General features: G+C 45.0%; 1 protein-coding gene across 3 annotated transcripts in view; it reads left to right on the forward strand.

The window, feature by feature from the left end:
• The first annotated feature begins 212 nt into the window (after window positions 1-212).
• The window catches only part of LOC137039207 (uncharacterized), a 31,566-nt gene continuing 13,807 nt past the window's right edge, over window positions 213-17,971 (forward strand). The window contains exons 1-3 of one of the 3 annotated variants that reach the window (XM_067414503.1): window positions 213-330; window positions 7,354-7,607; window positions 8,103-8,231. In XM_067414503.1, the coding sequence (XP_067270604.1) occupies window positions 7,600-7,607; window positions 8,103-8,231 (137 nt within the window). In that variant the 5' untranslated portion in view covers window positions 213-330; window positions 7,354-7,599. Of the gene's footprint in view, window positions 331-5,628; window positions 5,746-7,353; window positions 8,003-8,102; window positions 8,232-17,971 lie in introns of those variants that run through there. The other 2 variants (XM_067414504.1, XM_067414502.1) reach the window with 2 other exon arrangements.

Here is a 17,971-nt window from a genome sequence, read left to right on the forward strand (position 1 = left end):
GTTGGGCAAGTTTTTTCCCAAGCACGGGCTCATAGAGCTTCACTGCACAGGCAGAGTGTGTGTGTTTGAGCCAGCGAGTGGAACTAGGATGAAAAAGTGTGTGTGTTCAGGCTGCAGCTGCGGATCTGGGAGGTCCTGTGCCATTGTCAGCCACACACAATGGTAAGAGGAGCAAGAGATGTTTCTTTACAAAGCGACTGCACTCGCTGCCACAGAGCGCCGAGCGCCAGGAGAAAAGAATAAAGATGTCATTGATGTACAAAGAGGCTGCGTGTGATGACTCATGTGAATCTGAGACGCTCACTGACTCAAACACACACTCGCATAGAGGTACGTCTGCTAACACAAATCCATAGAGAACATTCCTGGGCCTTTTTCTTTCTTTATTAAGTTAACCATTGAAGATGGTTTTTGGAACTAAGCATTAGTTTATAAGTAAAATAAGTTATTTTGAAAGCAAAAATGTAATTATGTCACAATGTTTTTTTTTTTTTTAAATGTTCAAATACTTTCTCATATCCCAAAAAAGGGAAGTGCAGCCTGATTAAGACAGAATGATAATTTAATAAGTCAACAACAAGTCGTGTGTGTGTGTGTGTGTGCGTGTGCGTGTGTGTGTGCGTGTTAGATATTGCCTCAGATAAACCCCTATATACAGGTGCTGGTCATATAATTAGAATATCATCAAAAAGTTGATATATTTTTTACTAATTCCATTCATAAAGTGAAACTTATATTATAGGCCTATTCATTCATCACACACAGACTGCTATATTTCAGACTATATTACAGACTGCTATGTTGATTTTTTTTTTTTTTTAATTTTGATGATTATAACTGACAATTTAGCTGTCTGTTGTTTAAAAAGTGGCTTGACACAAGAAATGCGACAGCTGAAACCCATGTCTTGAATACGTCTGTGCGTAGTGGTTCTTGAAGCTCTGACTCCAGCTGCAGTCCACTCTTTGTGAATCTCCCCCACGTTTTTGAAGAGTTTCGTTTCACAATCCTCTCCAGGGTGCGGTTATCCCTATTGCTTGTACACTTTTTTTCTACCGTGTGTTTTCCTTTCCTTCACCTCTCTACACTCTAAAAAATGCTGGGTTAAAATCAACCCAAGTTGGGTTGAAAATGCACTAACCCAACAATTGAGTTGTTTTAACCCAATGGTTGAGTTGTTTTAACCCAGTGGTTGGGTTAAATGTTGCTTAAGACAACCCAATTGCTGGGTAAGAACAACTCAACCATTGGGTTAAAACAACCCAATTGTTGGGTTGGTGCATTTTCAACCCAACTTGGGTTGTTTTTAACCCAGCATTTTTTAGAGTGTATTAATGTGCTTGGACACAGAGCTCTGTGAACAGCCAGCCTCTTTTGCAATGACCTTTTGTGTCTTGCCCTCCTTGTGTAGGGTGTCAATGGTCGTCTTTTGGACAACTGTCAAGTCAGCAGTCTTCCCCATGATTGTATAGCCTACGGAACTAAACTGAGAAACCATTTAAAGGCCTTTGAGTTAATGAGCTGATTAGAGTGTGGCACCAGGTGTCTTTAATATTAAACCTTTTCACAATATTTTAATTTTCTGATACTAAATTTGGGATTTTCCTTAGTTGTCAGTTAGAATCATCATAATTAGAAGAAATCAACATTTGAAATATATCGGTGTGTGTAATGAATGAATATAATATACAAGTTTCACTTTTTGAATAGAATTAGTGAAATAAATCAACTTTTTGATGACATTCTAATTATATGCCCAGCACCTGTAAGCCTTTGAAGATTTATATATTTCAATTTATAGTAAAATTCCATCAAATTTAATAATCTTTACACATTTTAATTGAATAATTGAACAATCCTTAATCAATTATTCAATTAAATTGTCTAAGGATATTCGATTTAATTTGATGGAATTTTATGAGTGAATGCTGCATTTTTTAAAATCAAAAATCCAGTAAATATTAGAATTTGAATGAATATTTGTGAATGTATTTTATTCCTGTGATCGAAGCAGAATTTTTTTCTTTTTGAACAATGTTGCCTTTTTCATCATTACTCGGGTCTTCAGTGTCACACGATCCTTCAGAAATCATTTAAATAACAATATTTTATGTTAAAATACAATCGCATATTGCAATTTAATAAGTCTTTGGGGAAGGACTACCTGTTATTCAACTAACTGGGGTTGGTTGAGTGTTTGAAAACCATCATTATTTATGCAATTATGTGCTCCAGAAATAATATACTTCAGTAAGTGACAAAAGACTAAACTAATAATTTGGACCTCAAAAAAACGTCTCATCCAAAGAGAACACTGTCATCATTTGCTCACCCGTATTTTGTTCCCGACTTCTTCTGTGGAAACAAAGTTTAGCCGACCGTTTCACGCATGTCTTTTTTCTCTCTCCATACAATAAAAGCACCACTAGCTGTCAAGCTCCAAGAGTATCCTAAAGTTATACGGCTCTTGTGCTATATTTCAATTCGTCTGAAGTATAGTTCATACGATAGTTTTGTGTGAAAAAACCGACTCAAAATCTTGCTCTTTGTTGCAGCGTTCACATGTCTTTAGCCCTTCTGCGTGTTCTAACTTGGGACGTCATGAGACGCATGAAAGATGCCGTTCAACATCAAACCTGGTTTTCACATGCTCAGGTGTTGAGTATTAATGAGATTATAGAGCTTTAGCAGAGGGATGAACCTTTATTAGGTAGACATGTTTAACTGCTTAATGCAAATATCAGCAACTCAATGCATTTAGACATGTAGACATTATCAAGACGATCTGTTGAATTTCTAGCTGAGCATCAGGGGATTTAATAACTTTGTACGTGTCATGTTTGTTTGTGCCAGACGGGCTGGTCTGAGTATCTCAGAAACTGATGATCTAAGGAGATTTTCATATACGACCATATAGAAAATGGCCCAAAAAAGATAAAATATCCAGTGAGCGGCAGTTCTGTGGGTGAAAAGGATTTGTTGATGCCAGAGGAGAATGACCAGACTGGTTCAGCTGATCAAAACAGATAAGCACTGGTCATAACCAAGGTCTGCAGAAGAGCATATCTGAACGCACAACACGTCCAACTTTGAATCCTGTCAGCTGAGAACAGAAAACTGAGGCTACAATATACACAGGCTCAACAAAGCTGGAAAATAAAAGATTGGAAAAACATTGCCTCGTCTGATGAGTCTGGATTTCTGCGGTGACATTCAGATGGAAGGATCAGAATTTGGTGTAAACAACATAAAAATATGGATCCACCCTTCCTTGTATCAGTTGTTAAGGCTGCTGGTGGTGTAATAGTGTTATATATTTTCTTGGCACACTTTAAGCCTCTTAGTACCAATTGAGAATCGTTTAAACGCTATAGTTTACCTGAGTATTGTTACTGACCATGTCCACATCTTTATGACTACAGTGGACTATCTTCTGATGGCTACTTCCAGCAGGTCAAATGCATCAAAGGTCAAATCATTTCAAACTTGACCGTGAGTTCACTAAACTCAAACGGACTCACCAGTCACCAGATCTCAATCCATTATAGCCGCATTGTGCTGGAATGGGATATTCTCATCATTCATTTGCAGCTGACAAATCTGCAGAAACTGTGTGATGATATGATATCATATCATGACAATATGGACCAAAGTCTCTGAGGAATGTTTCAAGCAGCTTGTTGAATCTCTGCCATGAAGAATTACCCTGTTGAAGAAACCAGCATGCTGTTTTGAAGCCTGACAGCTGGTTTAAGCTGGTCATGAGCTGGTCAAGTGGTCCTAAGAAACTAGCTCCACCTCAGGACCAGCTTAAACCAGAGCATGACCAACTAAGGAAGGAACAGCATAAACCAGCTCAAACCAGCTTGCCATTCTTCAAAACATACCTAACCAGTGCTGTTTAGTTTTTTTCAACAGTGAAAGCAGTTCTGGGGTCCCGTTCTTTGTACGTTGCTAACTCAGAGTTAGCTGGATTTGATTGTTGATGATTTCGCAAAATCTTTGATTATTTGGTTCTTCGACGCTGGACTTGATGTCATAGCAACAGGTCCATAAGCTTAAACCTGCTCGGGAGTTTACTTCATGTAAACAGGATTATTTGAAAATAATATTATAATGTTGTGTAAAAGGTGTATAATACTATAGACACAGTCACTTGATTGAGAGATATATTTGTGATAGAATAATTACTTTTAGTTGTATTGGAGTCTTACACACATGCAGTAACGTTACTCCGAGCCATGCATTAGTTTATGTGATGACTGATATTATGCGAGTGGCGTGATGCAGCACAAGAGATGCACACTGTAAAAAAAGGCATTTTTTTACTTTTGCAGTACAATCGACTTGGATGTTTGTTTTTTCAACTTAAATTATGTTAAACTGACTTTAAAAATGAGTTACATCTTGTATAACTAATAAAAACAAGTTTAACATTTCTTAACTTATTTTGATGAGTTAAAACAATATAAAAACATATGTTGTCATAACTTATTGAACATAAAAAATTTTTACAGTGCAGAGAACTTAATCTTGACCGTTAATCTTGAAACTTGAATTAATGCTGTTACGTCACATAAAAAATCTGCTTCAAATTTACTTAAACATAACAAATTGCTAATTACAACATTGAAATAAAAATGTAAAGGGTGTACAAATACTATAAAATCGTCAATATAATTGGAAATCATGAAAAAAATATATCATTAACTATTATAACTTTTATATTGGTTTTTTAATAAAGGTCCATAACTTCGTGTTTTTCAGAAATTCCAGAAAAAGTTTTTTTTGTCAGGTTGCTATGATGTCATTACGTTGCTGTCTTGACGCCATCAAATCGCTGCATTGCTGATCGTGGTTTCGAGCATCGGACCTCTCCAGTAAACAGTCTAAACACAAGAACGCGCAGTAATCTTAGATAACTTAGGCCTAGTCCACACGTACATGGGTATTTTTATTACCGGAGTTTTTCCTCCTCCGTTTTAAAAAACAATCGCGTCCTCACAAGCACGGTTTTAAAAAAAATTCCGTCCACACGAGAACGCAAAACTACGCTATGATTGGCTGCCTGATTTCCATATGGGTCCCATTCACTGCACCGATGCACATTGCACTGACTGAGGGATGCCATGGGCTCAAGTGAAACACTTCCTACAAGTTCCTTTGCTTTGGACTCAGTGACAGGTAACTGTATACACAGGTGCAGGGCCGAAGTGGACTGTAATAGCTTCACACACTTGCTTTACTATTTTGTATTATTGCATTCTGGCGCCTTTGTTCTGCAATACAATGAAATAACTGAACATGTATCTGTAGGATATACGTGTGATAAGCGCTGTTAGTGGAGTCCACCGCATAGAATCGACTCACGTAAATCAAAAGGAGATGTGGAAAATCTGATATCAAACAAAGGAAAGAACGGCGCGCACTTTAAAAAGCCGAAATCTCCGGTTTCACCATCTACACGACAACGCTGTAACCGGCGTTTCTAAAAATCTTCACCCTGGCCGGAGTTTTCAAAAAAGTCCGGTTTTAGTAACCGGATACAGCGTTTGCGTGTGGACGAACAGCCAAACCGCGTAGAAAAAGCTGCGGTTTTGAAAATACCCGTGTTCGTGTGGACAGGGCCTTAATCCAGATATTTTAATCCAGACCGCAAATTCGTTTGAAGAACCAAATTAGCCAAAGATCAGTTATCACGATTAAAAGATCATCTGTCAAATCATCTCAGATGTATTAAGCGAGGTAAGAACGACCCTTGAAGGCAAAAGAGGGTTTAATGTTACCTATAAAAGAGGCTTAATGTTACCTATAATTATGTGGTGGGTATACAAAATATAAATATATAGGCTACACTAAAATCTTATTTTTTCCGACCCAAATCCTGGGTTGAGCATTTTGGGTGATTTTTAGTTTATTTATTCAGTGTTTGGGTTGTGTGTTACTTAGATCCTGTGAATATATAAATGGTGCGTATCTTCTGTAGAATACAGGTTTATGTTAATTTTATTTTATTTATAAATTCATCAATGTGTTGTATATGTTATTTTTATTTGCAAAGCGTGTTGTGCGTCATCGAGGCCTACGAGTGTCGCGAGATAGAAACGGCTGATACAAGTTTTTAAAAAGTGATTTTATTAAAAAAAAATATACAGAGTATTAATACTTAAGGGGGTCGCACACCGGACGCGGCGCTCGGCGGCGCGCCACGTCTTTAAAATTCGAACACATTGTTTTCAATGAGTGTACGCACACCGGTGGCGGCATTCGGCGCCTGTCCGCGGCGACTCAGGAAGTTGTTCTAAATCCTGCCGCGCCACAGAGCGCCATTTCAAGGCTTTATATTAAAAGTATATTATCGTTAAGGTATACTGATTTCAACCTTTGCTACAAGACACATTTGTTTTACATTCTGAGTTCAACAGCTTGAATAAAGTCTAAACATATTTTGGGGAAATGTATAATAAACTTAGCCTTTTAAAATGTGCGCGTCCGGTGTGCGATACCTGAGACGCTGCGTGGCGCGCCGCCGAGCTCCGCGTCCGGTGTGCGACCCCCTTAAGGATGTTGAAAATATATTCTCAGAACTGTACACTGATTGTTTATGGACATTTTATGAAGCAAGTCACAGCATATTTCGGTTACGAGAGAAACACAGGGCGGCGGTCTAAAGTTAGAAGTTCCCCTGATCAACACGATACAAACTCCGGCACGAGATCCAGCACCTTTTCGGTGGAAAGGACTGGTCGCTTACTATTAAATTACTTCTAAATGTTTAGTTTGTACTTCTAATTTTTATTAAACGATCGTAAATGTAGGCAATATGTAAAATATGCTATAGTCCTACTGTAAAATATGGTCGAAAATTAAAGAATGATCAATATAAGGTTGTTGTTGTTGTTTTTTTTTAATGAATATTAAAAAGTTAATCCGTAAACATTAAATAAAATAAATAAAAATAATCTGGTAAAAAGGAATCAACCCAACATGTTTACTGCCCTATATTTACCCAGCCCTTGGGTTAAAAACAACCAAAATTGGGTTGTTTTTAGAGTGTTTATATTTTTTTTTTTCTGCAGGTTTATTAGATTACTAGATTAATTTCCATATTTGTCTGCATGTCATGGTTGTACGAACTAATTTGAACAGTGGAGGAGAAAACTGACATGGTTGTAATTGGACAAATGTAGAAATTTCTACAGTGATTTCTCTTTCCATGTCAGTATGAAACTCAAGCGTGCTGCTCAATTAAAGCTGTTGTCCTAAAACGATAAACCATTCAGAAGCAGGTACATTTCTTCAGCCTTTTTATACGGTTCATCTTATTATTGTTCTGCTTTTGTCGTTACCCAGGTGATGTATGCGGTGGTTCTCCATCGGCCCGCGTCCTGACCTCAATGCAGCTCCATGGATCAGCACCACCCTAATAGCAGAGGCAGTGGCGCATGGCCTTTAAAAGCGTGCGTGGAATAAAGTTCAGGTGTCAGTAGTTCAACTGATTTATAATGGCGAGGCGCATCTTGATTAAGTGCTGATGCCACCGGATTCCTCAGCGCTCATTTGCCGAATCAAGCCGTGCAGATCCAACAAACAAGACGAATGGCCGAGTGAGTTGTGGTAACCTTTGTGTTTCCCTTTCAGGCTTCATCCAATCATGTGCCAGCGGAAGTGCAGCGTTCTCTGATTTGTTTTATTTATGGCTTTGCTCCCTGCCTAATGTGCAGGGACTTTGGGCAGGAAACACATACAAATGAGCAACGTGTTTTCATGCATGTGTGTTTTTTGCTCCATGGACCTGTCACGGCAACAATAATCAACCTTCTTTTTTTAAACCCCGTTCTCCTCTAACTATCACCCAGCCATTCCTGCTTAGACAACTCCTCCACGTGTCACCTCCTGCGTTCCCTCCACATCGGTGTCTGCTGCCGTCAACGTTCAATTATTCTTCCCCTTCCTGTAGCACCTACAAAGGATACATCACAGGCTCATTGGAGGGGGGAAAGTATGAAAAAACAGCAGTGACACCGATCGGTTGCCGGCAGTGTCATTTGTGAATAAACAGCTTGTCAGTCTGACTGGCTTTTTTCCTCTGCTGGTTGCAGACAGGCCTTGTCAGCCGCTGGAAGAGACGCCACCTCGCCTCTGACAGCTGGAGCTGGAGCGCTAACCAGAGCAACATTACACCGACTTCACCTCGCAGCCTCCGCCTGGGCACTGATGACCGTTAACAGGTTGAGAGTGTTTTTTTTGATGCAGTCTGAATTGTTTTCTGGAAAAGGGCTAACCTGTTTATTGAAGGCTGTGATGTTAAAGGGATAGTTCACCCAAAAATGAAATTCAGTCATCATTTACTTACCTTCATGTTGTTCCAAACCTGTATGAGTTTCTTTCTTCTGCTGAACACAATAAGATATTTGGAAAAATGTTTGCAACCAAGCAAATAGACAGAGCAAGCATTCACTACCATAGTAGGGAAATACTATGGTGAATGGTTGCTCTATCTGCTTTGTCACAAACATTCTTCCAAATATCTTCTTTTGTGTTTTTTCAGTAGAAAAAAGAAACAGATACAGGTTTGGAACAACATGAAGGTATAAATGACTGAATTTTCATTTTTGGGGGAACTATCATAGTTCCCCAAAAAATGTACTTGCCTTCAAGTTGTTCCAAACCTGTATGAGTTTCTTCTGCTGAACACAAAAGAAAATATTTTGAAGAATGTCTGTAACCAGACATTGATGTGCCTCATTCACGCATTCCGGAATAAAACTAAGCTGCTAAACTTAAGGTGAGACACGGCAGGTGAAAACTGTTTTTCATGCAGTGGTCAATTTTGAGATTTTGGCCCAGTTTGCTCCCTTAACATGTAAGCTTTCATGTCAAAGTCAATATGTAAACATTACACATTAAGGTGGTTATTTAATTATATTTTGTCGACTTGCGGCTTTAGATATCTACCTGAAATCACCAAAAGTTAGCATTCTGACGCAAACTCCCGTGCCATCTCCATTTACAGAAACGTCATGCCTGGTATCGTTATAAAGCGCGAGTCTCATACACAGCACTGTCTTATCCTAATATCCGCATTTCCTTTGTAGAAATAACCAACCGCGTAAGTTTGCCGGAGAATCTACAGCTGGAAATCCACATCTGATTGGTTGATGTGAATTTCCAAATCAATTTCCAATGTGATTGGTTCTCACCATAGACTGCAAAAAAAATGGATTTAGTGTCCGTGACATCACCCATATGTTTCTGAAGAGCAGTTTTAATGTGTAAAGTAGGGTCGAGCTGGCTGTTGCCATCTTGTCAGTGCATCATCCGTCACATAGGGATAACAGAAAATGTCCAAAGAGGCAGGATGTGGGCAGAGCTGAGGTGACGTGATGAATAACAGACAGCGGATAAACCTGCCACTTCACGCCCTTAATTATGCAGAACTTTAAGGCTTAGTATATTGTAAAAGAATGAGTTATAAAAAAAATTCACCCCCTCACAGTTGTCATGAAGTGCAAAATGAGCCGTATAGACCAAAACCACAATTTGTACCTGTCTGTAAACATGTTTTATTCTGCTGTAAAGTTGGGCATTTTAACATGGGACTCAATGAGATTCTGCTCCCTTCTGGAGCCGCTCTAGTCGAGGAATTGCAGTTTAAGGATGATTTGAGACTGTATGATTTTCAAACTCGTTGGGTCACTGCTTTTTTCACACTGCATGACTATCTGGGCAGGGGCGTAACTACAGGCAGTGCAGCCGCACTGGGGCCCGTGTGGCATGGGGGCCCTCAGCGCACGGGCCCATGCCCACATTGCAAACGTGCCCCCTGGCGACAAAGTGACTCTGCAGAATATTGTGACACTCACATTTCAAATGAAAAGCACTGGTTTCAGATTTCGCACGGCTGTCGCGCTCTACCGTCACGCTTAGGATACTGACCACCTTTTCATCAGAGCATGTGAGCAGACTGGAGCACAGTTGCGTGACGCTCCGCTAGATGTTCCGCTCTATGCCAGTGAGCTCCACAATTCACTATAAAACGTAAATTATTTGATTTAAATCCAGCGATTTCAAGCTTTCTTTAGACGTATGTTTCATGTTTATGTCATGTATTCACAGAGTTTCAGATTCTCGCAGATAGAAAGCGCACCTTTTTTATTTATTTTACTAAAGCACAAAGTTTTGTTGTTATGTGGGTGTACACAAATAAAAGTAGACAAGTAATAGTTTATAATTATGTCTCACATTTATCTGTATGGCCAAAAATTACGGCGTATTGCGAGTTATATCCCCCGTCATGACTCGTGAGGGGAAAAAACAGCCGGTGCGTTCTTCAGCCAGGGTTAAAGAAACCGTACTCGGTTACTTTCGTAACCTCGGTTCCCTGAGAGAGAGGAACGAGTATTACGTATGGGGAAAAACTCCTTTTCTCGAGAATATGAAGCAAAACTTTAATAAAGGTATCCATGTAAAGCGCAGTGCCGCTGAACGGCCATAGCTCAGCGCGAGGAGCGCTCTGATTGGCCGGGCCACGGCAACTGCATGAACCTATGGTGAGGCGGCTGAGAGGAACGAGCCAATGGGGGGCGTTCCAGAAGCCCGCCGAAAAAGGTGCTTATATTTGCATACAGGAGGCTATATAAAGCCCTGATTTCGCCATAGGTGTCAGGTTTTTAGATCGACTGAAGCGATACCTGAGAAGCATAAACACGGCACGGAACGTAATACTCGTTCCTCTCTCTCAGGGAACCGAGGTTACGAAAGTAACCGAGTACGTTCCCTTTCGAGAGAGGTTCCTCGTATTACGTATGGGAACACAATGTAAAGCGCCGTGTGTGCTGACTGACCCAGTATGCCCAAAGCACATGTAAATAACCCCCGAGACACCGAAGAGGCGGCTATAAGGGGGGATGAAGAACCGGAAGAGTCGGTTCGTTTGAACGGCTGATCGGACATAGTCGGATCTTATGATAAATGAAAAGTGCTTAAGGACTGATGTGTACAGGCCAAAACTAAAGGCAATCTGTTTACCAGGGTCAAGATAGAGCCTAGATGGAGAGAAGCCCTGCTTGTAGAGCTGGAACCTCCAATTTATAGAATCTGATAAAAGTGGACGGAGAGGCCCAGCCTGCCGCCGCACAGATATCTTCCAAAGAAATGCCACACGACCAAGCCCAAGATGAGGCCATGCCTCTAGTGGAGTGGGCTTTAACGCCTATAGGGCAAGTCAGGTTTTTAGACTCATATGCCAGCGAGATAGCGTCCACTATCCAGTGTGAGAGTCTTTGCTTCGTGACAGCACAACCTTTAGTGCGGCCGCCGAAGCAGACAAACAGCTGGTCCGACTGCCTGAAGGGGGAGGAGCGCTCCAGATACAGTCTCAAAGCTCTGACCGGGCAGAGTAGATTCGCGTCCTGTTCACCCTGAGATGCGGGTAAAGGAAGCAGAGTAATAACCTGTGCTCTAAAAGGGGTAGAAAGCACTTTGGGTATAAAACCATGTCTCGGTTTAAGAACAACTTTGGAGTTGTTGGGCCCGAACTCGAGACAGGACGGACTCACTGAGAGTGCGTGTAAGTCACTCACACGTTTAACCGAGGCCAGAGCCAGCAGAAACGCAGTTTTGAATGATAAAAGCTTTATGGTCGCGGTCTGGAGAGGCTCGAAGGGGGGACCCTTCATAGCGTCTAGAACCACCGCGAGGTCCCAAATAGGGACCGAAGGGGGGCGAGGGGGGTTCAATCTCCTGGCCCCTTTAAGAAAACGTACAATGAGCTCACTTTTCCCTAGTGAATGTCCCGCGACCTGAGCGTGGTTAGCCGCTATGGCGGCGACATAAACTTTGAGCGTGGAGGGGGAACGACCCGCGTCCAGTAGCTCTTGGAGAAAAGCGAGCACTTCTGTTGTTTCGCATGAGCGTGCGTCGATATTTCGGACGGCACACCAGTTAGAAAACACTGACCACTTCAGAGTATAGAGCCGCCTCGTCGAGGGGGCTCTAGCTTCCGCTATAGTGTTCATAACTCTGTCAGAGAGGTTTCCCGATACCAGTTGATGGGCCATACGTGGAGGGCCCATAGTTCGGGACTGGGATGCCAGATCCCCCCCTTCGCCTGCGTGAGGAGGTCTTTCCTCAGCGGAATGGGCCATGGGGCTGTGTCTGACAGCTGGATCAGATCGGAGAACCACGTTCGGTTCCTCCAGAGCGGGGCTATTAAAAGCACCGCGGATGCTGTCTCCCTGATTTTCTTGATGGTTTGTGGTAGCATCGCGATCGGGGGGAAAGCATACAGCGGGAGACTGGGCCAGACATGGGCCAGGGCATCCCTGCGTTTGGAGAAAAATATTGGGCAGTGAGTGTTGTCTTCTGAGGCGAAGAGATCCACTTTCGCTCTGCCGAAGGTGTTCCAAATTAAGAGAACCGTTTGCGGGTGAAGAGACCATTCCCCTGGGGGAATGGTTCTCCTGGATAACATATCCGGACCCACATTCAGAATACCTGGCACGTGAGCCGCCCTCAGGGAGCTCAGGTTGTGCTCTGCCCATAAAAGGAGATGCTTCGCCATGCGGTGAAGGGAATATGATCTCAGGCCACCCTGGCGGTTTATGTACGCTACCACCGACATGTTGTCTGAACGAACCAAGACGTGGTGGTTCTTTATATGTGGAAGGAAAGCTCTCAGCGATAAGGCGACCGCTTTCATCTCTAGACAGTTTATGTGCAGCCGCTTTTCTGTTTCTGCCCACAGGCCAGAGGTCGGCTTGCCCTCGTGCAGGGCTCCCCACCCCCGAGTGGAGGCATCTGTCGAGACCACTTTCAACTTCGTAACTGTGCCCATAAGCACGCCCCTCCGATACCACTCTGTCCTCGTCCAAGGAGCCAAAGTTTTGACAACGCTGTGGCTCACTTTGACGGGAAAACGGCCCCATTTCCATGCATAAGGAGGGACACGGGCGCGTAGCCAACGCTGGAGGGGAAGCATGTGTAGCAGTCCCAGCCTGAGCACTGACGATGCCGAGGCCATAAGGCCGAGCATTCTCTGAAAGTGTTTCAGGGGAACGCGAGTTCCGGCTTTGAATGAAGTCGCCATGTTCTGGACGGATAGCGCGCGCTGTGACGTCAGCCGCGCGTTCATGAGTCTCGAGTCTAGAACAATGCCCAGAAAAGATATCTTTTGAGTGGGTGACATCGAGCTCTTGGCGATATTGATCCTGAGACCCAAACAGTCTAAATGGTTGAGGAGCCAGGATCTGTGTGTTAGTAGTTCTGCTCGAGACTGGGCTATCACTAGCCAGTCGTCGAGGTAGTTGAGCACCCGCATCCCTTTCAGCCTGAGCGGGGCTAATGCCGCGTCCATACATTTCTTAAACGTGCGGGGCGCCAGGGATAAGCCGAATGGCAGGACCGTGTACTGATAAGCCTGCCCCTCGAAGGCGAATCTCAAGAATGGCCTGTGGTGGGGGGCTACCTGCACATGAAAGTACGCATCTTTCAGATCTATCGTGAAAAACCAGTCCCCAGGGCGAATGTGCGCGAGGATCTGTTTCACCGTTAGCATTTTGAACGAGCGAGTCATTAGAGCTTTGTTCAAATGCCTTAGATCTAGGATGGGCCTGAGCTCTCCGTCCTTCTTCGGAACGAGAAAGTATCGGCTGTAGAAGCCCGACTCGCTTTTGGAAGGGGGGACGGGCTCCACCGCTCCCTTCTTTACCAGTTTCAAAATCTCGGTGCGAAGCACGTGACTGACGCTGCTTCTCACCGAGGTCTCGACCACGGCGCGAAAGCGCGGGGGCCTGCGAACGAACTGTAGCGAGTAGCCCCTTTTTACTATGTTCATAACCCAATTTGATACCCCGGGCATGGCTTGCCAGGCCTGAGCCCGACACGATAGCGGCTGGAGCCGGCGCGGATAAGGGTCGCCTACTAGAGGGAACTCGGTAGCGCTGCCATTTTGTGCTTGAGACATAGAGGGGGTAGTGCTTATGTGTGGCGGCGTGCACTGTGGAGTGGGCGCCGGGACATTTATAGCATGGGTGGGAGGGGTGAATGAGTTTAGGAGTGCAGACTGATGTGTGGGCACATTTACTACAGAGAAAAAGCTCTTTTTGAGATTTATTTGGGTCGCCGTGATAACGGCGTTTGTGTGCAGGCGAGTGCGTTTGACAACGGGCTCGTTGGCTGCTAAACTGAGGTCGGCAGTCACCTGGGTGCAGGGAACTGGGAGACCGGGAGGGAGAGATGGGGGTCCGGCCGAGGCGAGACCTGACCATCTCCTTTTTATCCCTGCGGCTAGGACGGCTTCGGAGGCTCGGGGTTCAACACAATCCTGGGTCGAGGTCCCCGGCGTTCAGGCCGACTGCTGCGGTTCGCGGAGCGGGAACGTTGGCGCGGTCCAGAAGAGGAGCGAGGCCGGGAAGGTGGCGCTGCCGGCTTAGCGGGTTGAGAAGGCGGGGGTCTACCTCGAGAGCGTCCCTGGCCTGAAGACGAGCTGGAGCGCTTAGGCAGGAAATGCCTCATAGCCTGCGAAGCCTTCTGCGCTTCAGTGAAACGCTCCGCGAAACCCACGACTGATGGGCCGAAGAGACCGGTAGTGGAGATGGGGGCGTCCAAAAAGGAGGCTTTATCCGCGTCCTTCATCTCGGTCAAATTCAGCCAAAGGTGCCTCTCTAAGACCGTCAGGTTAGCCATATTTTTCCCGATGGCTTGTGCAGTGGCTTTAGTGGCGCGAAGGGCCAAGTCCGTCGCGCTGCGGAGGTCCTTCAAAACATCGGAGTCGGGGACAGACTCATCCAAGGAGCGGAGAAGTCTGGCCTGGAACACCTGAAGGACAGCCATGGTGTGAAGGGCCGCGGAAGCCTGGCCAGCGGAGGCATATGCCCGGCCAGCGAGAGCAGAAGTGGTGCGGCAGGGCTTGGACGGGTGCTGAGCCCTGGACTGCCATCCTCTGGAGGAGGAGGGCGGGCAGAGGTGCGCGGCGACAGCCTCCTCGAGGGGTGGAAGAGACTCATAGCCTTTTTCCTTAGCGCCGTCGACAACGGAGAGCGCTGGGGAAAAGGCGGATCTGGCGCGAGCAGAGTAGGGCGACTTCCACGACTTCGTAAGCTCGTCGTGTACCTCAGGGAAGAAAGGCGCGGGCTTCTAAGGAGAAGAGAGGCGGCGGCTTTCCAGGAACCACTCGTCCAACCTGCTGCGCGTTGGCTCATCGGGCTGGGACCACTCGAGCCCGAGGTCTTCCACGGCCCTGGAGAGCACGCGGATGAGTTCCGCGTCGACGTTAGATTTGGCGCTCGTGGCGGTCTGCGTCGAAGCGGGGGGCTCCGAGACAGAAGCTGACCACTCGCTACCAGAAGCGGCTGTGGAGAGGCTGTCCTCATCATCCTCTGGCGACGGGCCACCGAAGGAAACCGAACAGGCCGCTGCATGAGAGGGACGCTGTTCCTCCTGGGTGAAGGTGACCGGCGATGGCGAGGCACGCGGGGAGTCATCCGGCGTGCAGTCGCCAGACCGTTCCGGCAGCCTCTGGTCGCGGCGTTTCTTGCGGCGCGGCCCAGCGGCAGGAGGAGGGACCTGGTCGAAGGTGGCGAGGCGAGCCCGAAGGGTCTGCAGCGCCATCTCATCGCACTCGGGGCAGCCGCCCTGAGAGAGTGCGAGCTGCGCGTGGTCCCGTCCAAGGCATGCCACGCAGATGACGTGACGGTCGCCGCCAAGGAGAGGAGCTCTGCAAGAGCCGCAGGAAATGCGAGGCATTTGAAACAACGCCCCGCGCTCTTTTAGGAGAAGAGAGTTTAAAAGGATACGATCGCCGGATGGCGTAGCTGGAACAGCAGAGAAGGCGGAGAGGGAGTCCGTCGTCCTCAGCTGCAGGTTCCGCTGGTGCCTTTTCGACGGCGGTTGCTTCGTCCGGAGGTCAGCGAAGGTATCGCTGAAGGAGATAAAATCTGACACCTATGGCGAAATCAGGGCTTTATATAGCCTCCTGTATGCAAATATAAGCACCTTTTTCGGCGGGCTTCTGGAACGCCCCCCATTGGCTCGTTCCTCTCAGCCGCCTCACCATAGGTTCATGCAGTTGCCGTGGCCCGGCCAATCAGAGCGCTCCTCGCGCTGAGCTATGGCCGTTCAGCGGCACTGCGCTTTACATGGATACCTTTATTAAAGTTTTGCTTCATATTCTCGAGAAAAGGAGTTTTTCCCCATACGTAATACGAGGAGCCTCTCTCGAAAGGGAACGTAGCCTATTTAGTTTAATATTTATGTTTAAATAATAGCCCATAATATAATTTATTATTATTATTTATTATTTTAATTAGGGATGCATCAAATATTCGGCCGAAAATGGACCATGTGCATTCTTGGCCGAAAGACTTTCGTCACCGAAACAATATGTCCGAAATGTGATGACGCAAACAGAAACCGCGACCTGTGTGCTTGTCTAAAGATGTGGTTCATCTCACATCTGATGACACATCTATGGGTTGTAACCATAGGGTTGTAACTTGAAAATAATACTTTGTTTATGTTTCTCTTGATGGATACAGGCACTGGCTCCTCAGTGATACACTAACACCAGCGATTATAAAAGAAAAACGTGGGCAAAACGGTCTCTCTTTATAAACTTTGTTCTATGCACGCGAGTGCTGCCTTAGGTTCGAATATGGACAGTCATTTTCACCATCATCACCCGCGTGTAGTGCCAGAAGACGCGAATGAGAACATCTGTCTCTGTGCACTCATCCGAAAGCGCACAGTCTCACAGCAAGCAAATATTGAGTTCTCTTCAAGTCTTGCGTTTGAACGGACAAACTCACACAAAAAGTAGCCTATGTCAACATGTCCATCTTGATGAGTCTCTAGTAATATTATCTACTTTTTTGGCCTTCAGAACATCTTAAAATGCACATATGCACATATGAAAATCTAAATTTTCCCCCGAACCCCCCTAAATAACTCACATTTGGAATCTTAGGGATTATAAAAGAGTGTCTTTTTTATGATTAAGGGATGTAGGCCCTACATTATGGTGACACAGAATAAGCCATTAATATTTGATTTGTATATAATAATAAACAACCGATATCCTGATATAGAAATGAAACCTAAACCTAAAGTGTTACATAGGCTAAGTTAGGGTGCAGCCCAGGGGGCCCATAGCCTGCACTGGGGCCCATCATTAGTAAGTTACGCCACTGTATCTGGGGCATTATTCAGTCTTCTGTGTTCACACTGCACCATGGATCGGCGACAGGAGGTTTCACACTGCATGACTGTAGAGGTGAAGGACAACAATCGCTAAAAATAAAACTCTCCGGTGCACAAACTACGTTTCCAAACATTTCCAACCAAACACGTGTGATGTGACAAGTAAACAACTGGAGTTGTCGTGCAAGACTGGAATTGTTATTAACTATGGTAAACTGCAGAACGTTTGCCTCTCCAAATTCTCTGTGCGTTGACTTGCAGCGAAAAGGAGAAAAATAAAAAAAGATTATGGCAGAGTAGATTGTTGGGTACATAAATAATTTTGCAATGTGTTGCTGTTGTGGCCGGTCAAGCCAATGTTTGTGTTTTGTTTCTGTTTGATAGAATTTTAAATCTATCTATTACCGTATTTTCCGGACTATAAGTCGCTCCGGAGTATAAGTCGCTCAAAAAATGCGTCATAAGGAGGAAAAAAACATATATAAGTCGCACTGGACTGTAAGTCGCATTAGGGCAGAAGCAGAGCGGGAGCCGCACGCGCATGCATGCACCTGCTCGTGCCTGCTCACTGTGCATAACCAAGCAGAAGAAAGAAAGTTTGAAGTGAGTGAGAAACTTATGAGGGACTGGTGAAAAGCAGACGTTACTTTAACTGTAGCTAATCGCGGACTGTAAGCGAGATGGCCAGAGCTGGAGGAACGAGTCCACAGATGCCTGAACTCTCTGCCGGGAGAGGCTCAGCCGCGCGAGACGAACGCTGTGTGAATCGTTC

Source organism: Pseudorasbora parva, chromosome 13, assembly GCF_024679245.1.
Source record: "Pseudorasbora parva isolate DD20220531a chromosome 13, ASM2467924v1, whole genome shotgun sequence".
NCBI lineage: Eukaryota > Metazoa > Chordata > Actinopteri > Cypriniformes > Gobionidae > Pseudorasbora > Pseudorasbora parva.